We start from the raw sequence: 24417 nt of genomic DNA, 5'->3' as shown, positions 1-24417 counted from the left end.
GAAAATTCTAAAATATTTCTATTTTTATGAGACCGATTGTGTCCATGTAGGACAGATGGAAGAACTGAGTTGTTTCTCAATTTATCTTAATGCTTTAAAATGCATATAGTAAGTACCTTATGTTACGTTACATCTCAATCTCTTACCAGCATGTAGTTTTATTTTTATAGGGAAGTCTTCAAGAAGTACTGTGCGAAGATGAATTTAGTAAGTTTGCAGTGTGGCCCTGGATGTATTTAGTCAGTCAGCAGACATTTGAGTGGCCTCTCCGATATGCCAAGCATGGTGCTAGGTGCTGGGAAGACGAAGATCACGTGGGATGATAGGAAATAGGGGCTCGCTGAATAATGTAGTCTGGTAGTATTTAATAGGGCTGTATGGAAGCTTGGTCTCTAGGAACACAGCCAAGAGAGGAAGTATCAACAGCTTAGCCTTGGAGAAAATGGGGATCGTGAAAGGTCAGTCCACACAGGTGGTGACATGATTTGAGTCTTAAATGATGGAAGTTATAATATGGAAAAGATGGGGGAGGGTGCGTGTAACAAACCTTCATAATGGATAGTACCTAAAATTTAGGGGGGGAAACAGATTCTTTGGAGCAGATGTAGGGATAAATGAATTAATGTATTATCGTTGGTTTTTATTAATAGAAAAATTGTAAATAATGCATGAGTTTATGTAGATTAGACCTTCTTTCTAGCATTCTCAGATCTAATATCCCCACACATCCAGGGGGGGAAATGCAGAAAGTCTTTCTAAGACCCGTAAGTGTATTCTTAGAGAAAGAGATTTAAGATACATTAATTCGCTGAGCAAAATGAAAGTAATGATGGCCAGACCAGAAGTATGTTAAACGTAAGGCCATTTAGAATATGTTCTTGACTTTTTTAAGTTTGAACCTTAAAACGTCTTAGTTTCCATATTGAGAAGTGTTTTGTCAGCATCTTGAGACTACTTACAGGTACAGTCCCTGTCCTGTCACTTCCAGACTCCACCTGGAACCAACTCAGGGTCCTCTCAGAAAACCAGCAACGAGGCTGTCGGCGTGGCATACCCATGCTTGCAGGTGATGGAGTGGCTCCAGGCAGTGAGGACATGTGCCGTCACATGTCTCTGTGGTTATGCGTAATATTTGTTCTCTCTAATCCCACAATGGTGATTATATGGTTTTCAGGGGAATAGCAGATGAAAAAGGGAAAAATGGTATCACCCACCCAGCTAGTTCTTAGCTGCATTCCCTACTATCTAAGCCAGATTTGGTTTTTTGCCTCCATTTCTGGTGAGTTGACTGCTTTGAACAGCTTATGTCAATTATTGAAGGGTTTTTTTGCTTCTTAATTTTTGGTTTTAGTCACTAGGCTGGGAGCAGCAGGCCAAGACCATCTCAGAGCCATTTCGACCAGAAAAATGGGAGGGGGCCATGATTACATTTCGCCACAACTGTACGTAGCGGGACGCCAGCCCATTTAATTCCAAATACCGAATGGTTTCAATCAGTAGGAATAATCAGCAGCGTTGAGTATCTTTGCATAATGGTGTGTAGTAGCCTAACAAGGAATTCTTTAGTTCTTTAATTTCTTTAAGAACTTATAACCACGAGATTTCTACTGTGAGACATTGAATAAATGGAGAGCCTGGAGGGAATGCTACATTTTCATTCTTCAAAAATTTAATTGAAATGTTTCATGCAGCCCTAATAAAAATTGAGACTATCCAAGTATAGATAACCAATAAACTTTTGAAAAAGAGTAATAATAGTGGAGATTTGCGTTGCCAGAAATATTAACTTATCTTAAAGCTAGAAAAATTAAACCTGGGGCATTATGAAAGAATAGAAAAGTAGTATAATGAACAGACTGTAATTTTGGAATCAGAATGTGGTAGGTACAAGCTGTCTGATGGCTTTATCCTCCCACCTTGATTAGTCGCTGGATATGGATGTCCTGGGATGGGCGTGATCTTGTTTCAGGGGACTCTGAACCAGAGGCACACCCCGGAGGCTGATGTCACTCCAGTAGCTGGGGCAACCAGAGGTTTCTTAAAGGGACAAATGAGTGGCTCATTTCCTCCCATTGCAACCTCCAAATTCACTTGTGTATGTGTCTTTATCCTGCACACTTGTAGGGTATAGACTCTTAACTATCACAGCTCCCGCCCTGGGGGACAGGCGTGACAGAGGCTGGCATCCACTGGGCCTTTGTGCTGGGCAAGGGCCAGCCAGTGTACTCGGAAGCACCTCTCCAGAGGCTTTGGAAAGGTTCTTCCCTGGCACCGGGCTGTTCCTGAGCCGTGGACTGGTGCCTCGCGAAGAGCTCAGGTTTGGGAGGTGTGAAGGTGGAAATTATGGGTATGTGTATGGGTCTGTGCTGTATCACATGTATACGGTACTCACTGCTGTTCCAGGTGCTTAATATACCCTTGTGCAGCTGTTTCAAAGTAGAGGATTCTTGCTCATCTGGTTGGACCACTGTTGGCAGGGTCAGATGAGGGCCGACAGGCTGCGGGGAGGGGGAGGATGCCTAAACTTATTTCTCAGGTCCTGGGGAAGCCAGCTACCTCCTACCTCAGCCCTTCAGAACACCTGTCATCATCCTCTTTGGATTGCTTGTGCCAGAGAGACCACTCTTGCCCTGTTCTGTGTTTGTGCTGCTCTTTCTGACTCACACAACGTGGTGGTGGCCGTAGGGGCAGTTTGCGGGACCCTCAGAGCCTGTCCATGGGCCTGGTCAGTAATGTGCACACCATAATCCTGGGAGAGGAACTTGCTGGATTCTTCTGGGGGAGTCTTCCTCACTGTAGAAGGGGCATCTAACAGGGACACCCCATTTCCACCTCTGAACATTGCCTTCTGCATGGGACACTTTAAATGGCAGTGGCCCTCTTGAAACCAGGAGGGGAGCCAGCCTAAGGAAATCAGAGAGGAGGGTGAAACATTGTCCTTTGTGGCACTGTTGAACAACTGGACAAAACAGCCAAAGTCCTTGTCTTCACAAAGCTTATTTCTGGTGGGAATAGTCGACAACAAACACGTGCATTACAAAAATAGACAGTGTGGTGGAGGGGGTCGGTGTGTCGGGATCAAACAAAGCAGGGAAGGGGGGCGCAGGTCTCGAGGGGAGCAGCGCTGGCACTCTAGAGGGTGGCCGGGGAAGGCTTCTCTGAGAAGGTAACGTTTGCGTGCAGACCCAACAGAGACGAGGGATTCGGAAGAGCATTCCAAGCTGAGGGAACAGGAAGAGCAGAAGCTCTGAGTGTGTTTGGAGAACATTCTGTGTTCAAAGAACTGCTAGGGGCCCCTGTGCCTAGAGCTGGGGAGCATCTGAGGGAGTACGCAGGTGGCCTCAAGTTGATGTCAGAGAGACATCAGGTTGCTGCCCGAGACTCTGGCTCGGGCTGTAAGGGAGAAGGAACCGTTGGAGGCTCGTGAGGAGGGGAAGCACTAGATCCGACCTACAGTAAAAAAGAGAGAGAGCCCACGGTAGAGGCAGTGAAGGTAAGAGAAAAGCGACAGTGTTGGCTGAACTAGAACATGATTCATGGTAATCCAGGCGAAGTTCAAATTTTAATTATCCTGGAAAACTTGCATGAGAAGCCATCTTGCTTATCCTAATGTGAACACAAAGACAGGGCTTACTTGCGGGTTCTTATTAAATAACATTCTTTCCAAGGGTCTCTGGATTTTTTTAGCAGCACATCTATACCAGACTCTAATGTAAGTGCATTCACCAAATCCTGTGAGATTTAAAAGAATAAATCTGAACCAGGGGTTGTGAAGTGGCTTTTATTACCAGAGAGAAATTCTCCTAAATGTCAGGATATGGTGCAGTATGGCAACATACCTTGCTCTTCTCAAAATAAAGAGACAAATTTGTCTTATTTTATCCTTGAATAAATTTTACATTTAATAAAAGCCTCAGCCTCTTGATTTTTTCTCATATGAATTTGCGGCTCTTACAAAGGCAGGGTTCTTTACTTACTTGTGGTGAGTTCTGCGAAGGGTTTATAGTAAGACCGGTTGGACCGGCTGCTGTGAACTGGCTGCTGTGTACCTGCCTGGCTCTCTGTTACACGAACACATACAGTAACTCGCTTTTGCTGGAATGGGAGGTATACCTTTAACACCGGATAAGGTGTTTTCCCTGTCAGTTAGTGTCCTCTCTAGTTTATCCACTGATTCCTGCCCAGGGTCAATACTTTCCATTGAGTCGAACGCAACACCACACCTCTGATGAACCAGACCTTTAGTTTTAAATATAAATCCTTTTGGATCAAGAGTGGAAACCTCCTTTGTGGATTAATGCTGCCTACTCTGTGATGAGCCCCATTGACTGCGAATGGAGAAAACTTTATTTCTGGAAGCTGGATTTTCACATTCATTCTTTCGATTTCTCGCCGAGTTCCAAATGCAAGCGTCCGTAGCCCACTGACCTTCACTGAGTGATGTGAGTGGGGTCAGGTGCAGAAAGGGGAGACTGACATTTACGGATTGTCTCCCGTGTGCCTGTAGATGACCCTTGAGCCTCGCGCCATGCTGGGTTGTATCACCTTCATTTTCACAAGGGGATGCTGGACCTCACAGGGATGGAGATGTGGCAGGCTCAGATGGGACATGTGACACTCCAAGAGGGTAATGTGACTGGCTCAACTTCACTTAGTGAATAAGTGTGGAAATGAAGTTGGTACCCATGTCTGGGTGGCCTCACAGTCCGTGCCACCTTCTCAAAGGTGCTTACCAGTGAGGGCAGACATCGACATTATCGTCGCCTCAGAGACACCACAATGAGTTGTGTGTCTCCGGGGTCTCATCCTTCAGCCTGTTATTTCCATGAGTTCTGTTTGGACTTGAATGGTCTTGTGCAGAGTAGAACCCTGCAGTCTTTCCTGGGTCACTTTGTAGCTCTGTTAGTTTTGCGTGGATTTTTAAATGTGGTGACTATTAATATTGACCGAGCTCCTAATTTCCAGTATGATCATATTCATTTTGCTTTCATTTTAATAAGATGGACTTTTGCTTTCATATTTCACACTTCAAAATATTTCACAACATAAAGGCATATTCCTGAGATGATGAAGTATTGGATTGTCGTTAAAATCACAGAACAGTGATATATAAAGAGTGTATAACGTTGTGCTATGAATCATGTTTTATCATGCGTCCCTAAGGACCTCAGAGGTAGTCATTATTGATTTCTGGAAGGAGAGCTGATTGAGGGACCTTCAGCCAGCTTCGTGACAACGCCGGAATGTTTATTGCAGGCCTGTTGTGTTGCCTCTGTCTCCTCTCTCAGATGGCCTCTTGAGCGCTTACAACTATCCTGCCCTAAATTTTATGTCAAATTGGGGGTAAAAAGAGTTTGAAAGGATGATGTCATCAAATGCTTCATTGCCATGTATTAATTTTTTCCTCTCTCTCCACTTGTGTTTTTTTCCCTAGGAGAGAAATTCAAGGTGGAAACAAAGACCATTGCTGTTGACTTTGTATCCGAAGATATTTATGAAAAAATTAAAACAAGCTTGGCGGGTCTTAATATTGGCGTTTTAGGTTCGTATCTTTGCCACATGTATAGATTCTTCTTGCATTATTGTTTGGCTTCTACTATGATCGTATGTTTTCTTTTCAGAGGTTTGGTGTTCCGTCGGTAAAATGGCTAGTGAGACGAATATTGTCTTATTAATATAATTGATTATTAGATGATATTCATCTATTATACTTGAATCTTTGTGTTTTTCATTATATTTTAATGGCTATTCTGCTTTTGCTTGTTTTCCCCGCCTGCTTTATTTCCAGTGTCTCATTCTCTGTATATATTTATAGTTGTAGCACAATAACCCTTTAAGGTAGAGGATGCTGACCCTTATTTACAGGTGAGAAACGAAGGCTTAGAAAAGTGGTTCTCAGCATTTTGTTACTTGTCACCCGCTCCTCCCCAGGAGCCTTTTACGACTTGTTTTTCCCCTAATCTTTCCCCGTGAAACTTTAAATGAGGTATGCAGGTACACCTAATGAGATACACTGTACGCCTCATTTAGGTATGTATACCTGTGCTTGGCGCATGGAAAGAGTACGATCTCATATCCCTACCCCAGACCATTTTTTGTCCCTTTTGGGGGAGGTACCACCCCAGCCGAAGGCAGGGCTTAGAGAACTAGGTGCTCTTTCCTAAGGTCACGTAAAGACTGAGCGGTACAACTGGTACTCAGCCCTCTATTTTCTTTTTAATCTAAGTCTACTACTCCCTTTTGTTACACCTCAGCTACCTTGCTCTTAATCGCCAAAAACCAGTGGTTTTCTTAGATGTGGAAGTATTGTACGTTGTTATGAAAAAGATTCACCGGATTTTAAGGTAAGGAAAAGGGCTTTGAAAAGCTGTCCAACACCCTCTGAGACATTACTAGGAAGAAACAGGGTGTGTAGTTCAGAGAAACTTCCCTGCACTAAACCCCTTTATCTCACTGCCTAAATTGGAGTGAACCTGGTGATTGCCATTGTTTTCTTTATTGAGCTATAAAAGGAGGAAAAACAAAGAGGAAAGCTTTAAAAATGTTTTCTAGCATTTCTTATTTCAAGATCCACTTCCTTTATTCATTGATACTACAAAAGGACAATCTTTTATATAATTTCTTGAAAAGGCAATTTAAAAACAAGGTAAACACGTGTAGCCCTCCACAGTACCCTTGGACCTGGGACTAACCCTGGCCTAGACATGCCATCTTTTTTCGGCTCCTGACTGGTCCGTGTCACACACCGCCGTGCCCCACACTGTGACTCTCCGACTTGCAGGAGAGCCAGCAGCAAAACATGAATGAAGACACAGTTCTAGTTTTTGCCTTGTTCTTTTAGTACTTACAGCATTGCCTGGAGCCTTCCACAGTTCCTCTTAGACCTAAGCTTAGATCTGGAATACCCGCAGCACCTCTAATATCTGTAAATTCTTGGCTTTTTTAAACTTGCAAATCAGGAGCAGCTATAACTTATTAGCTAGGACAGACAGTGCTGTGGTCCATTCCTGACCCCCTCCAAGTGGGCAAGCACTGGAGGAGGAAGGCTGGCCTCGGCAGAGACAGGATGGAGGAGCCCTGATGACAGGAGACTTACCTTCAGCTTGTGTTCTTGGAGAAGGTAACTTTCTTTCAGAAGTCGTTTAGTTCATCACAATTGGTTTTAGCTTTACATGTATTTTAGCTGCTTTTTACTGGGTCACTTTGAAACTCCAGGTGCTTAGGAAGGATGCCACTGAAGATGGGAAATATTGGGCATCTGGTTGCCACAGGACTGCAAGATTCTCCCCGGACTTGGTATAGGGAAAGTGTACAGTACAAGTTTAGGCACAATAGCTAGATCCGTTAAGGGTGAGCGCACAGGGCACAGGGTTGCCGAGCATGTTGTCCCTGCTCCTGGAGTCCTGGGACTTGTGTCAGCATGTAAACAGTCATATTTAGACATAAGGATTGATATTTTCCTAGGCCACACGTGCTAATGTAACCACTGTTTTTGTAGTCCGCCTCCTTAGTAAATTGCGTCCTGGGAGTTAGCAGGTTGTAATACCCCCATTCATTCATTCATTAATGAACTGAAGATACAACAGTGAGCAAAAAACGCCTGATATTATGCAGTGTAGTGTTCTAATGGGAAAGATAACACTTTAAAGTTATCCCATAATTAAACAGTTCTGACTGAACACTTATTGAGATACATACATACACGCAACTTTAAATCCTAGTTGTTTACAGATTAATAGTACAAATAATTATAGGTAATATTGAACATTACATAATTCTTTAAAATTTATAGCAGCACTTTCACATACGTTATCTTACTAACTGGCCGTCCATTTAGATTTCTTCCTATTCTACTACACCTGTCTCCTTAATTATAAGTTTTGCATAATTATTATTGACAGTTGTTAGCAGACACCTTATACTTATATTACATCATAATTTTAGTTTGTCAAGATTTTTGAGGGAATTATTAAAAATCTTCATGAGCTAATTTTATCTTATTGCTAGGTCATAGTTCAAGCTAACTTAGAGTTCTTTCTCTAGTGTGGGTATAGTACTTGGGGGGTGGTCTGATGTTTGTATTTTCTTTTTCCTATGATTACCTGGGTCTGTAGCCCCTTTACCTTCCTCTTCCCTCTCTCATCCACATCCAGGTCACACATACCCCCACCTCTGTCTAGTAAGGGGAAAATAATCTTATTTTCCTACCTCTTCTGCTGAATGTCAGCCTCCCTCTTATAACATTCCCTAAAATAATAAATGTATGGGTTGATTTCTGGTGAGATCTAGCAATCCTTATCAAGTCACAGGAAGGCATTTTTTTTTCCTACCAAATATTAACAAAACCAGTAATGATAAAGAGAAAAATAAATCACCACAGTGCATTGCATTTGTTTGAAAAGCGTTAACCACCAAAGTATTGTCAGCGATTAATAAAGAAAATTAATATTTTGTGAACTACCAAGGAAAATGCTAAAGCCCTTTGTCATGAGAGAAACATTAAGTTTTCAATAAGATAAGTGGAGAGAAAACAGCCATGAATTGTGTGAATTTATACTGAAAGGTCACGTAACTTGATCGGACTCTAAATGCTTAAGGTTGAGAAGTTGGATTCTTAACTGTTATGTAAAACAAGTAAGCATCTGCCGTCTTCTCTCAGGCAAATGCCAAGAAGCACAGAGTGGAGAAAGCTTAAAAATTTTAGCTCTTCGGGCAAAATGACATCAGTATTGCTTTGAATAAGCAAACAATCCATTAACAAAATGTGCCGACTATAGTGCTCACTTGATTCCTCAAGAGACGATTGCGTGCGCCCCACATTGGTTTGGGGACTTTGCACAGTGCGCTGCAGGACGTGAGGTCTACCAAGGCCAGAGGAGTAGCCCTGGATTTCAAGCATGCCACAGATAACACTTTTATCAAATCCCCGCGCTGTGACTTTCTAACTTTTAAAAAGTGACATTCTTTATTCTAGAATTAAAAATAGAAGGATCCTCCTGGAAAAATATAGTAACTTAGTTTGTGATTCACTAAAAAAATCAACCATTGCTTTATTCAAACTTTTAACACATCCTGACCTAGACCGAGACTTTCTGTGCCCAAGGCCGCCAACGCCCTCTCATACCATACTGTCATCGTTTACAAGTTGTAGAAACGAGAGAGTCGGTTGGTCCAGAAGGCATGACTTGTGATGCTGTGCTGGCTTAGTGCGTTCAGGCCTATTCATTACTGTTAAAAAACAAAATTTAACCAAGTAACTTTGAAGCTCTAACTGGCCCTGTTAAGTGACTCAGGAATCAGGCAGCATCCCATCCAGCAACTAGAAGAACACTCGGAAGGGTTGTACAAAATGGAAGGTTTTTGTAGGAGCAAATGTGGGGAAAGGGAGCTAATAACAAAAGAAAAGAAAGCATTGTATCTCGGTTTATATTAAGTTTTTAAAGCTTCTTAACAAAAGACCCAAGAGTATTATTAGCTTCTTGAGGAAAAGGCCTGATTAGCTTCCAAATGGCGAACTCCCAGGTAATTAATTGGGTTGGGACCCAGAGACAGCTTCCTTGTAGTTCAGTCCCGAAGTGTCAAAGGGAGAAGAAACAGATGTGGGTCTCGGAGAGGGGGCCACGGGGCTGTGGGAGCTGGTGGATCTCCTAGGCTCCCTGGGAAGGAAGGATGCTGGAGTGTACCAGCAAGTCGTGCAGCTCCCCAGTCTCCGCTGACGAAGGAAGTTACAAGTGGGCGTTGCTTCTTCTTCAGAAGGTTTAGAAATGTATAAAGCTACAGATTATCTTCTTGCCATTCTCAGGAACTTTACTAATTAGAATTTTAGATTTAAATTGCTTTCTTTTGAAATGTCAGGAGCTCTGAAAGAGCCAATGACATCTTCATTTATATCTTATTGGGATTAAGTACATTCAGTTTATTACCTGTCTACTTGCTGGATCAGTCAGCCTGCGGAAATGACTATTTTAGTTGGTGAAAGACGTGGAGAAAGCATTTTGCAGTAGAAGAGCACAGGCTTACTATAGCGGCAGGTGCTGAGCGGAGGCAGAATAGAAGGGAAAAAAAAAAAGTTAGTTAAGAGAGCCCCAAAGGTAAACTTCATACTTTTGGAAGTAATCCCCTTCTCCACCCACCCACTTTTTTTCCCTTCCAGTAGCCCAGGTATAACATGGTTCAGACCCAATGAAGGGCAGAGGCTATTATTGGCCACGTCGCAGAGGAAAGGATTATAGGAGCACGCCAGGAGGATGGTTTCCGGAAACGGTGCAGCATCTCTGTTATACCGAGATCTGATTTTTGTGCTTTCTAGGGGCAGGATACTTCTAAAACTTCCCTGCTGTAATGTAATGAAGTTCCGTCCCTAACCACCCAGAGTTGGGGTAGACTCCCTGGGTTCGGGGCACAGTCCCCAACAATACTGCTCTAACTTCAGCTGCTAGCTGCAAGTTTGGGGCTCCCCAGGCCACCTGCACTTCTGACAAACTGACTACAAAGTTGCTGTTTGCTGGACCTTTTTACAGAGGTTGGGAAAACAGTTGTAGTATGAAGGATACAAATCAAGGCCAGTCCAGTGCAGAGATACATGGGGCACGATCCAATCCGAGAGGGTTTGAGCACAGAGCCTCTGCATCCTCCCCTTGCGCTTCAGCCCTCACCACACGCCCCACACACGGATGTGTTCACCAGCCAGACGCCTCACTGGGCTTCAGTGTCCAGAGTTGTGACTGGAGCTTCATTATGTAGGCCTGAATCATTTCTCAGCCCCCTCTCTTTTCCAGAGGTCGGGCTGGCTCAGAGCCCCCACCCTTGTTACCTCGTTGGTCTTTCTGGTGACCCACCCCTGTTCTGAGTCATCTCGGTTGGATAAACTCAGGTGTGGCCCACAGGCCCACCATGAATAACAAAGACCCTCCTCTGTTACCCTGGAAATTCCTGAAGTTTCAGCCTCCAGCCTGGGAATCTGGGACAAAGACCAGACAATTATTATACAGCACCTCGCTGTTCCTATTTGTTGATCGATTGATTTAATCAATAGTATGCTGATTCATTCAACAAGTAAAAGGTGAAAGATTCTCTCCTATCTGAAGAGAAACCAGAGTATCAACAAGGATAATTACAGAGATATAGCAGTAAATAAAACTGATATTGTTTCTGCTTTCATGGAAGACAGCCGTTGAACAAGTAATTGGGAACCTGTTGCTGGTGGTGAAAGAGTGTGTTACTGGGGAAGCTAATAAGCATATTAGAGATGTTCTCTGAGAAAGTGATACCGAAGTTGAGACCTGAAGGCTGAACTCTGGAGGAAGAGCTGTGGGAAGCATTTCTAGGTAGAAAAACAGTCTGTTCAGAAGCCCTGATAGGAGATTTACAAATCTAGCACAGGGATTGCAAAGAGGAAGTGGCTGGAGTGTGGAGATTAAGCAGGGCCCGATCTCAAAAGGCTTAGAAAACCCGGTTTATTAACGTCTGGACTTTACTGGAAGGACATTGTAGACATTGTAGAGTTTTAAGCAGTAAATTGACATCATACTCGAGTTTTAGAGAGATCATTCTGACTCCCAAGGTGAAGAGGGCAAGAGTTGATAGAAAGAGACCAGTGAGTCTATCTCAGCGACGAAACATGATATGATGACGGTTTGTATTAGGATTACGGCAGTGGGGATGGATAGAAGTGACCGACCAGAGAGATGCTGAGCAAATAGAAATAGGACCAGTCTCTGCTGAAGGTCTTCATCAGAGGTCTTGTCTGACAGGAGTGAAGAATAACAATAGTAGCGGTTGTTTTGAATTATTATCACCAACACTCATTAAACATTTTTTAAAATATGCCGGGCACCATTCTAATGAATCTCATTTAATCCTCAACAATCCTATGAAGTAGCTAGTTGGTATTTCTATGCCTATTTTACAGACAAGAAATAGACTTACAGAATTTAAATGCACGGGTAATGCATTGTCCAGGATGTTAGTAATTAGGCAACGTCCAGGTTCTGGCTTGAGCAAGAGATGCTGTTTCCCCGTGACAGGAAACCCTGGATCAGGAGCAAATTCTTTAGAGAGAAATGACGGTTTTACTTTGGGATATGTGACCCCTGAGAGGGCTCTGAGAAGTCCAGGTGGGAGACACACGTAGACACTCGGATCTCCGGTGTGGATGATGTGTTTTGTGCTGAATGAGGCAGCAGCCTGGGGTAGCCAATCAGGGCAAGCCGAAGAAGCACAGGGATTTTTTTTTAAATACTAGGAGAATCATCAGGAACGTTATCAGACTAAGTATAGTTCCATTAGATGTGTTGAATGGGATTGGAGATCTAAAGGGAGAGTAAGATTTAGAATTCAAACGTATTTCCTTTTACTAGAAACCCACTAATGGTATTAATTAGAGCAGAACCTTTAACTAAAAACTGGGTAATTAGCTGTAATTTCAGAAATGTAAGTAGAACCGTAGTTCATGAAATTGGTAAGTGTTTCACCTGTTAGCTAAGATTGAACCACCAACCTCACTGTTATCCTTCTTTCCTCCTCCCCTCTTCTAAGTTTATGTGTGGCAAATCTTACCTAGTTTTGTAATGAGGATCCCACAGCAATTTATAATTAAACAGTGGGACTGAAACATTCTGTTGTGTTGCTTCTGACTCAGTCTCAAATTTTCAATTTCTGATTAAAGGCACTGCAAATTTAAAGCCTTGTAAACTCTCTTTTATTTAGAAATTGCTACTCACAGTGTATGAAAACTGTGAAGTTTGCAAAATGTTTTACATGGTGTTCCAAATATCATCTGTCAGAGTATGAGCATGTGCTAGCTACCGCAATATGTTAAATAAGGCAAAGAAGGAATTTTCTCTGCATCACTTTCCACACTCTCTGTGGACGGGAGGATAGATCTCCTCGAGTGAAATAAAGAGGGGAGCGCGGCAATTGGGATCCATTTAATCAGTGTAAACAGTTATTCTGACGAACGGTGGCCCAGAGCTCTCTTGCAGAAGGGCCTTCCCACCTGGGTGCTGCTCATGTCACCGTCAGAGCAGGGCCCGTGGCTGTCTTGCTGCATCCCCGGCACCTCGAGCGGTGTCGGGCATGACATGTGAGCTCAGTAACACTTGCCCACTGAAGGACCACGCAACAGTAACAACTCTTCCTCTCTCTATTAACATGCTGATGTGTTTCCGGACTGAGTTAAAGATTTTTGCATGTTTTTGTTCAATTCTTTCATGTTTAGTCCTATGCTAGCTGCACATGGACAGTGAGGAAACAGGTTATTGGGGTAAAATCATTTCCCTCTGGTTAGGAGGTGGTGGTAGTAGAGCCAGGACTAAAAGCTGGGTCTGTTGGACTCCGAGATCTGTATCTTTTTAGTATAAAAGCCTAAGACGGGGTGGTCCTCCCCCCCCCCCCCCACCGCACTTTTGGTACATGCACTGTTACTAAATCCTACATTTTAAAAATTTGGTTTATTTTGAAATACAATGAAGTGGAAGCATTTTTTCTAATCCATTTTTATTAATGAACTCTAATAGGTTTTCCATTTCCCTAGCCTTTAATTTGAGTGCTAGAACTGGATTAGTATATATAACTACAAACGCACCTGAAATGTAGACTTAACATTTCCACTTTGCTATGATGAGAAGGAAATGGGCAGTACTTTGCATTATTTGATCTATATTGGGAAGCCCAACTATTAGGCAATGTATTTTTTTTAATCACCTTAATTTCTTGTCTCTGATGAATTTGGGAAGAGCAGCAGGTTGTAAGTGACGTGCATGTGGATGCTCATATCTGTTATTGTGTTTGAAAATAAAAATGGATTTTTATTTTCTAGTCTTTATTGTTGCTTGCTCCTCCCTCATGTCCACTCAGTTACCAACAATCTAATAATTTCCTAATGGCATCATTATCTCTATAGCAGCTGGTTTTGATAAAGAATTTAAATGTCCAGTAGGTCAGAGGCAGCAGTAAATGAATTTAGAAGGAACAGATATCTTGTGTATATTCTTTTTTTTTTCTTTTTAGGTATGAGATGTGGACGTGAATTTTAAACTGTAGTAACATATCATTAGAGTATTTCTATAACATTCAGAATTACTCTGTGGATTTCCGGAGCCTTGAAAACACCATACATATCTGGTCGGGTTTTCGGAAGTCTGGGTGGGGGCACGGAGAGCACTGCTGAGCCTGGTGGCTGGAAGCGCTCTGTGAGAATCAGCACTCTCAGGATCGCCTCTGCCTGCTGCCACCGCCTCTTTCCACTCCCCTTGTGCTCGTTCTTGGTCTCTCTACACTCTGTTCTCCAGCTGTCTCATCTCTTCTGTTGAGTTCTTCTCAGTCGTAGAACTCCGATGAGAAACTGATGGGACAGACTTTATGTTTGTTCACAGTCCTGTGATGATTACTAGGGTAGCAGTTGGGATTCTGAGATTACAGACATCCTTTGTCTTCTGAAAGACGTGGTGTGTTCCACTGGCGAAAGTGTTTTGCGGGTCACTGCATCAGAAATTTTAAATCTGTCTCTGGTGCCTTCATTGTAGAATTCAAAAAAAGAAAGAAAGAAAAAGAGAACCTCTCTAATGAACAGCTATTTGATGCCAGTTTAAAATGCTTCCATTTAGGTTTCAACTATCTGAATAATGTAGGAATAACTTGTGGCACCGTTTGGTTTGGTGAGTCCTGTCATGTATAAAGATGGCGTTGCGTGTACCCATTCTTAATGAGATTAAGTTATAATGGAAATATTTCCATTCTTAACTCCTACTCTAAACCTGTTTTCTTCCTTTTCCAGTTCCCTGAAAGCTTTCTTCCCGCTCTTTGGTTATTGCTGCCACCTAATGTTTCAAAATAAAATTGCAGTGGGTTCGCCTTTTCCAAAAGATTTGCATTCTATTGTGCAGTTGGTGGGAAATAACTGTTTGAGAGCAACAGTTGTCTCTCTTGTATACTCTTAAATCATAGCTGTCTGAAGTGGTTACTTACTGTGGGGAGATTATGGATAGTATATATTCCACTAGCAGAAAGCACAACTAATAAAGCAGGAAGAGATTGAAGAGCCCTAATCCCTACTATAAGACAGCGATTTTTCAAGCTTTTCCATCTCATGGCACACATAAACTAATTGCTAAAATTCTGTGACACACCAAAAATATATTTTTTGCCAATCAGACAAAAAATAGGTATTTGATTCATTCACCCTGGACGGCTATTTTTGTGTTGACTGCTAGCACTTTTTTTTTTTTTTTTTTTGGACAATCTAAGGGAAAAGAGGTCTGTGCCCCTGACTAAATAGTCAAGTATTGCACGTTGTAAAAATTCTCGTGGCACAGCAGTTGAAAATCGCTGCTATAGGACATTTGCCATTGTAACATTGGGATGTGTTTCCCCTCATAAAATTGGGTCAATATTCTGAAAGATCTGTTCCAACTTGAACACTTTTTCTGTGTGTGTGTGTGTGTGTGTGTGTGTGTGTGTGAGATTGTTGTTATGAAAGTGTAGTCCTTATACATGATACTGTTGGTTTATTTGGGCAGAAGTTCTCCGTGTTGACCAGGTTTTCTTTTAGAGCTGTGTTCAATAGTGTTTTTGTATTTTCATTGTGTGAATAGATGGCTTTGATAGCTTCCCTTTGCTCCATTAGCAGAGACGGAACGGAAGACTTTCTATCGTTAATGCGTCCTTACCCAGAATAACACTTCCTGCTTGCTTAGTTGTTCGGTTATTTGTGGGCTTCCTTAGCTGGATTTGTGCTTGTAGTACATGTTAAAAAGATTACGAAGTCAACTATACTGCTTGCAAAGTTCCCAGATTTTTTTAAAAACCCAAATCTGGGTTTTAAGAGATTTATAATTACACTATTCAGGGTTTTATTTCATTATTTTGAAATAGATCATTAATTTTTCCATGGGCTAGAAAGGAATCTGAATATAAAGAGTTTTCTAGATATGGGAAAGTGATCTGAGATGGAATTTGCTGTTCGTGATGGAAATTTTTTTAAAATTCTGATGAATATTACAATTTGGCAAAACCTTTCTTGAAGGATTCTATTATCTTAAATTGACTTTGTAAAGAATATTTTGTTTAGCCCTGGCTGGTGTGGCTCAGTGGATTGAGTACCGGCCTGTGAACCAAAGGGTAGCCAGTTCGATTCCCAGTCAGGGCATATGCCTGGGTTGCTGGCCAGGTCCCCAGTAGGGGGAGCATGAGAGGCAACTACACATTGATGTTTCTCCCCCTTTTTCTCCCTCCTTTCCCCTCTGTCTAAAAATAAATAAATAAAATCTTTATTAAAAAAAGAATATTTTGTTTATATGTGGCATTTTATCAGATATTTTGGGTGTTACTGTTTCAGTCACGCTGTTTTTCATCCTTCATAATTCTGAAGATGGTTAAACCAAAGGCAAGTGAATATAAAGCCTCACCTTCAACTACTTTTGGCTTAGTTGTTAACAGATCTTTTATAGAATTGATTCCTAGAACACCTGATGGGTAGAGAACCTACTGAATAAAATAAAAATGGATTTGGACCTGCTGTTATTAATTATGTTTAGATACTATCTCTATTCAGATGGGCATGAGTCCCAATTAAATACAGCTTGCTTGGCCATTATCTTTTGCTTACAGATTTTCAGACACGTTTCAATGGTCTTGTTCAGGCCATCCTGACTGAACTGTGCAAGTAACATCTTGAGACTCACAGCCTCAAGTGACTGGCTTACTGCTAAATATAGAACCCTTATTGAACTCCTTTGAGCTCCTAATTTTGTTAGTCTATTGAAAGAGTTACTATTACTACTATCAAGTTTATCTGGCACGATTCCTTAGAAGCTTTAGCAGGCTGATCATAATTTCATTATCTTTTTGCTACTGAAAACGTTCTTTTCTAATACTTCACAGTTTTATTAAACATCGCTATCAGATTTCTGTTTGTTACCCAATTATTACTGGTATTTTTTCCCCTGAACTGAGTGCTGGGTGAGGGCAGATGATGGCTTTGATGTAGTGGTTAAGAGCCCAGCCTCTGAAGTCAAATTTCCTGAGTGTGAATTCCTTCTCTGTGACCTTGGGTGAGTTATTTAACTGCTGTGAACTTCGGTTTCCTCACATGCAAAAGGGAGATATTGTAGCTGTTGTGATGATTAAATACAGATAGAGAGAGAGAATCCATTTCATTATTGACTTGATTAAAATAAATTCGAAGATATTTTATTTATATGATTCCTGCAAATATTCCTTATTCTGGGTTTGTCTTTGTCTTTACAGAGCAGAGGAAGCCATAGGATATTTGAGTATTAATCATGAACCCAGTTCTATTAGCCTGTTTATTCACAGCTTCTCGATTATCTGGGAGCCCCAGTCTTAGGTTAGTGATCAAGGAGTAGGAATTCAGGAAAACACGACTTGGACTCTCAAGGCCTTAGGGGCTGGCAGGGAAGGAAGATTTGCTGGACACATTTAGTCTGACCCAGTCTCTTGCCCTCCACAGAGAAGTCTTCTCTCACTCCCAGACGAACTCAGACTCTCCAGGCATCGGCTTCCACGGCACCCTGTACTTTGTAATGAAATAATGGTTTTAATTCTTTTTGTTTAGTGCCTTTCTCTGCCTACTTGATCGTATGTTCCATGATGCTAGAAATGGACTTTTCTTTCTGGCTTTGTTGGATGATTAAGTGAACTCTCATTTTAGAAGTGAAGAAACATGCATGTCTGTCGTATGTGACTTACCCAAGTCACATGTGTTCTGAAATAGTTATAAGTAGAACTTGGGTTTCCATTCTCTGATACTGCAGAACTCTCTGCCCTTTCTACTGTACTATGAAAATTTAAGATCTAGAGATGGATTAAGCAGTATCTACAAATAACTATTACAGAGACAGAGTAGACACACTCCAAGCGCTATGGAAATTGGAAGGTGAATGAATGTAAGTTCTTTTGTTTGGGTGGTAGGTGCAAAAAGGCTTAGTGGCAGAGGAGGCATTTGAACTGCACTCACATGGATAGATTTTGGATAGAAAGGTGTGGGAAGCTCACTCCAGCCATAAAGTAATTATGTCATTGTATGTATAATTTTAGTATTGAAATCTTTAATCCCAGTATTGTAAAAAAAATCTGTAAAACATTAGCAGACTAACGAATGTGTCATTTCAGTGAACAATGTGGGGGTGGCGTATGAGTATCCTGAATACTTCCTGGAAATTCCTGACTTGGACAATGTGAGTGATTCTTTGTATCTTATGGTAACAAAAGGCATGCATACAGGTATTGTGGAAGTGGTGCGGTATAACGGCTCAGACCGTGAGCCCTAGAGTGGAGCTGCCTGAGCTTCACACCCTGGCTCTGCTACTTGCCACCTGAGTCACTCTGAGGGTTATCTCAACCGTACTTCGTACTTCGTTTCCGTTCCCTTGCCCATAAAATAGGCTTCACAGGGATGGTAGAAGGATTGAATGAGAAAATGTTTATCACCTCCTTTGTGTGTGTGTGTATATATATAGTGCCAGGATCAATAATAGCCCTAGTTTTATTCTTATTTTTATTATCTCACAACAGCTCTGTTTTAAGTATTCGGATTCTGAACACCAATTTAAAAATCATAAAGTTGTTAGTATATAGCAATATACTAGTTGATTCAGGTAAGCTAGCTCTACGAAAATGGAAGCTGTACCCTTGATACATGCATAATTCTTTAATAAAGACTCGAAAAACATATCATGGAAGAAGGAACATGTAAAATTTTTTAAAAATTGTTAAAAATCTAAGTTTCAATCATTTCTCTTTTCCTGTACTAGCAGAGAAGAAATTACGAGGGTTCATATTTATTTTAGATTAAGTGTGTCTTTTGCTTTCAGATTTTACTTGCACATATACCTTGGATTTTGCACATTAGCATGAATTGCTGCTTTGGGTAGAAAAGGACTGTAACACTGAGAGGATAATAATAAAAATGTGTCTCTCCGTCCCAATTCCTGTCATTTCCCGAGGTCTCTGCTATATCTAGGGACATTTTTGATGCATCTCCAGGTCATTCATTATAAATGTATACTGTGGTCATTTCCATGATCAAATCTATATAAAATAATCAATATTTTTTTTGCAGACCATCAAGAAACTGATAACTGTCAATATTCTTTCTGTTTGTAAGGTAAGCAGCTTCTTTATAAATAGATCATTCTTTTTGGTTCTTTCTATTTAAGAACACTGACATAATCAGTTTGTTCATTTCAGCCAACTTTTCTTTGATGTGAGAGTGTATTCCAGATGAAAGTGGTCTCTTCCCTTATGTCTTCAGGAAGCAGGAAGAACTGAGCTCAAACAGGCGTCTGTATGATACTGCTTTCACACAAATGAGTATTTATTAAATGCCTCCATTACTTGCAAACACTGTGGTAGGCCCAGGGACTACACAAGCTAACTTAGACCAAAGATTGATTTTTACAAAGTTTTCACCTACATGCAAGCCATCACTCATAAATTGTTTCAATTTTGTATCTCCTGTGATACATGTAAGTCGATGAGTTATAAATATTGTGATAAAGTATTGCATGGGAAGTGCGGGACTATAAAGTAAGGAGAGTGATTTTTCTTAGCCACACATAAGAACTACTCTAGTTTCTCGTGTTGCTAGGCATGCGACACCAGCTCCTATACGCCAAAAGGAAGACTAGCTAATAAACAGGAGCACCTGGTACCGCTTTTCCTTACATTTAACAGCAACGACAATAATGTATCATACCTCAATTATACATACGAGACCATGCCAGGCAGAATTTCCGTGGGCAATGTCAGACACTTCAAATTTGAACAGATGGATGGAAAAGCTAAATCCATTTTTAGTAACTTGTATAATTCAAAACTATTAGAATTGACCAGATAAATATAAATAAGAACTTAACTGTTAATTTTCATTTGAGGTGATAGTCGTGATCTTTTTCTCTTTCATGAATGTTTAAGAAACATTCTCCTTGTGTCTTTATAGTCTGAGAAATCACAACCTTTACACAGTTGATTCAAGTCCAAAGACCCTGAGATCTTATGCCTTATCAAATGTTTTATGTATGGCTATGTTTCTTTCTGTGTAACGTATGTGTTGCTTTTAAAGTATTTAGGTAATTCAGTTATTATATGATTCTATCAATATGGTTGATTCGGGCCAGCCAGCTCTCCCATAAGGAAAGCTACCTCCTTAATGGATGCGTACACATAGTGTTGGTAGCTTGTTGTTTAAAGGCACATCGAATGAATTACATTTTGATATGACAAGTGGTGATTTTATAAAACAAACAATCGCTATCTTTTCCATTGTTATTAACCAAGGGTTTTTCTCACGTGGATTCAGTTTGAGTGAGGCACACTGCTAACAGGTAGACCTCTAGTGAGTAGATTTGTAGCAAGGGAAAAAAGCACAAAATTGATGCTTTGAAAACATAGGTAGGATGAATATATCTGTATAGTTTTTAAGGTATTTCCCTTGGCATATTTATATACACACAATCATCCTTCAATAATCTGTAGGAAGTTTCAAGTCAATTAAATAACCCCCACATTTACTAGTTGTACGACCTTGAGCAGATTACTCACTCTGCTTCAGCCTGTAAATGAGGACGATAATTCTTTTTCCCTCACAGAGCTGTTTTGGAAATTAAACAAGGTGATATGTGTAAACTTATTAGAATAGTGCCCAAATCATAGTAAGGGCTCTAAAAACCATGTTATTATTATTTAGCTGAACTAAGAGCTGATAAAGATTTCCAGTAAATATGCACAACTATAACTTTATTTTTAACACAGATTTTTGTGGAGAATTATTATTTCTGGTCTATAATTTTTATGTTTTGTGGTTTTACCTTTTGTAATGACTGGGGCATACTATTGTTTTCATAATCTTTTCTAGCGCACTTGGCCAAGCGCTTAAAAATACGAGTGTTAAAATTATGTACATGTGTTTTATAATATATTGTAATGAGTTAATTATGAAAAACATTCAAGTGTTTAAATTTTATTTTATAGAATTAATACTAGCTACAAATTAGTCAAATTAGTCTCCTGATAATTTTACTTCCTCTGTCAAATAAACTGTATAAAGGTTTACACTAGACACATTAGTGTTTCTCCTGCTTGTCAGAACTTAACTGGCCTCCCCCGTCTCCCAGAGCAGGCATCATTTTTGGTTGGCAGTGCACAGAATGCTAATGATGAAAGGCCAAGGTTCTGATCTCGATCTGCGAGAACCAGTCAGCTCTCTGCTCCACGCCCACACACTGCATCTTTCCCGAGGCACCTGAGCACAGATCAGGGTGTGCTGGTGGGGGTCACCTGGTGTCCCTGCTTAAAGAGGAGCAGCGCAGGGGGCAGATGTGGACAGAGCAGCTCAAAGCGAACGGCACTGGAGAGTACCTTTCAGCCGGTTCAATACACTGATGAAATAAAAATGAGCCACCTGTCCTAACATCTTGACAAATTATAAAGTGTTTCTCCCACCTCTTCACTCTTCCTATTCTACTTTCCCTTTCTACATCGGCATAGGAGCCTGTCCCGTGAGATGAGTCAGTGGAGACGAACGCTAAACTGTTAAACATGTGTCACGTTGTAAACCAGATCAATGGGAAGGGTCACAAGCAGAACCAGACACATGCTTACAATTTTTGTACGTAAACTTTTTTTGGCAAATCTCACAGAACACTCAGGGAGTTTGCTATTTAAAACACTTCCTCTCCAAATATTCATTCTTTATCTTTAGTACAAATATGAATATTCCTGTACCTTTGTGATAGGCTCTTTATTGGAAAATCAGTCTAAATCTCTTGATTTAGTCATCATGGAGTTAATAACATCTGGAGGACAGCCGAGTTTTATTGGATTATAGGCGACCTTAGTGTAGGTGTCACTAAGTGTAGGCATCTGGGTAGCCATCAGGTAGTTCGGGTATGGAACGGGTTGACTTGCGGCGGGAGGCGAGTGGTGTGCAGCGGTTAACCTGACGGCCAGGGAAGGAAGTTAAGACATGGCCGTGCAGGAACCTGAGCGCTGTGCACAGAAGAGCCACATATGGAGAGCCGTACGCAGACAGCTTTGAAGTGGAAATAAGGTGTGACCTGATCCACAGTTTAGAAAGGCAGGTCTGGCGGCAGAGGGACTTGACAACACGTATGTTATGTGTGTGTCTGATCTGTACTGAGAAGGGGCGTTCACCTCGACGAAGCTTTGTGTGGGGAGCTCCCAGGTTTAGTGCTCTTTCATGCAGCTGTCATTTGCCCTGTCATGTAGTTTGATGAATTGCGCTTACTGTCCTTGTGTTGCCCGTGTTATGTTGCCAGTGCCAGGGCTACATCTCTGGTAGCAGGGTTGTTTGGAGCCCTGGGATAACTTAAAAGAAGATGAAAATTGGCCTGGCCCTAGAATCTTACAGGGTTTCATGGTGGCTGGATATCAGGGGAACAGGACATGGGTGTCTGCAGCCTAAAGCCAAATAAATGCATCAAGAGGGTTTATATAAGAAAGAGAAGATCTCTTCTCACCATCAATGTTAGTCAAGGGGGCCGTAAGTGCTGAACCACCTGCTTTACATTCCTTCAGGGCCAAGATTATTGCTTGGTCCATGAGCGTCTGTCCTGTATCGGTGGGTCGGATGATTGTAAATATCACATAACTTTAATAGTCCAACAGAAGAATAATAAAAGTGAAATACCCTGACCAGAGGAATGACAGGTCGTCACCAGACAAAGTGGTGGTGAATGGTGCAGAAGAACACTGGGGAAGAAATATTAACCGAATGTTTTTGCCTATAGATACTTGATGTTTAATCAGAGTCCAGTTTAGCTCTCTCTCCTAGGCCACTGAGTTCTCCAGTTCCATCTGATTGTTTCACTTTTCATCCTATTCAGTAATTTAGGTTTATTCCCTTTTTCCTTCTTAATGACTTACTTAACTAGGCTTTCCCTTTACCAGCCACGACAGTGTGAGTTGAGGCAACCTAAGGGGTGTTTAGAGGCCTCGTTGCCTGCTATCCCAGTTTTGCTTTCAGATCCTGCAGGGTTTAGTCTTGCCCTTGTTCCCTGCAGAGCAGATGAACACCAAGGTGAGAAGAGCAGTGGTGTGGACATTCTATATAGGTGACCAGTATTGTTACCGAGGAGAGAGTGGATTCACTGCCTGCCACCACCCATAGGCAAATTCCAGAGGCAGAAGTTTGGTGAAGAAGGAAAGAGGTCTTTTATTCAAAAGCTACACAACTTGGAAGAATGGCAAGCCTTAGAGCCCATCCCCTCCAGAATACCCAGAGAAAATCCCCTCTACCCTCTGCCAGATTAGCCAAGGCTACACCTGGAGTTCCTTCTCCCATTGAAAATACCTTCTTCTGAGAACCTCAGGCTGCTACAGCACAACCATCCAGACCCTTAGCTTGTTTCCGTTTGCAGTCTGGCTTCAGTCTGCTCCCTGGAGTCTGCACATGCCATCTGCCCACCACACCACCAGCGCTGCTTCTTGCAATGGAGCCTGGGGCCATTACCAACCTCTACGGCCAGCCATGGGTGGGTCCATTGTGCCAGCCACAAGGCCCAGCACCTGGTCACGTGGCTTCCAGGGCCCACCACTCCTGCAAGGGCTTCAGCCCACATGCCCATGCCGTGGACCCCAGAGGAAGAAGCGTAGTCACTCTGGGGTCTGGCTGGGCTGTCTGGCCAGGTCTACTTGTATCAATATAGCAGGTCCATTGGCCTTAACCTGGAAGAGAGCCCTACTAGCCACGGTGTTTTCCTTGTGATTTCAGATGCCCTGTGACTAAAATCTAAGATAATGACCTTCAGAGCAGAAATTGTGGAGTTTAGAGATAATTAAAACTTCAGATAAGAACCACACTCTCCTAAAATAGTTCTGGTTTCGTAACTGGAGGGTTTTTGACCTCAGAATACTGAGAGAATTTGCAAATGAAATTGTGCTATTATTGACTACTAGAGAAATCATGGAAAAGGCAGAAGTGCCACAACTCCAGAGGCAGGTAAACACAAGTCCAGTTTCAACAGGTAGTACACTGAGCTTCACGCAGGTCCACCGACAAGTTCTAAAACTGCTCTTGTTTTGTTTGTTTCTGACTTGAGATCACTTGTTTTAGCATTTGCCAGATTAGGAGTTGCCTTCCTTCTCCTGGCCTGTTTTTTGATTTCTTTAAATAGTAGTTTTAGGATCTCAAGACTCCACAGACTCTTCATTCCTCTTCAGATGGACACTGCCCAAATAATATTACCTGCACCTGCCTGCAGCTCCCTAAGGGTGGGGACACCATTCTTTCTGACAGTACTGGGCCCAGAAGCTACTACTGGGCTTGGTGAATAAGGTGGAATATAGGGAGTGGCCCCGCCTGTACCTGAATCCCTCAGGAAATTTCCATTCTGACAAATGCAGGGAATGTTCCAACCTTCTTTCTTACCTTTCTTA

General features: G+C 41.7%; 1 protein-coding gene across 1 annotated transcript in view; it reads left to right on the top strand.

Moving 5' to 3' along the window:
- HSD17B12 (hydroxysteroid 17-beta dehydrogenase 12) overlaps positions 1-24417 on the top strand; it is a 136617-nt gene that overhangs the window by 81887 nt on the left and 30313 nt on the right. The window contains exons 4-6 of the mRNA XM_024558740.4: positions 5435-5542; positions 18133-18197; positions 19082-19126. Coding sequence (XP_024414508.2) covers positions 5435-5542; positions 18133-18197; positions 19082-19126 — 218 coding nt within the window. The remainder of the gene's footprint in view (positions 1-5434; positions 5543-18132; positions 18198-19081; positions 19127-24417) is intronic.

The sequence above is a fragment of the Desmodus rotundus genome, chromosome 5 (genome assembly GCF_022682495.2).
Source record: "Desmodus rotundus isolate HL8 chromosome 5, HLdesRot8A.1, whole genome shotgun sequence".
Lineage (NCBI taxonomy): Eukaryota > Metazoa > Chordata > Mammalia > Chiroptera > Phyllostomidae > Desmodus > Desmodus rotundus.
This window is presented reverse-complemented; position numbering and strand designations above follow the sequence as displayed.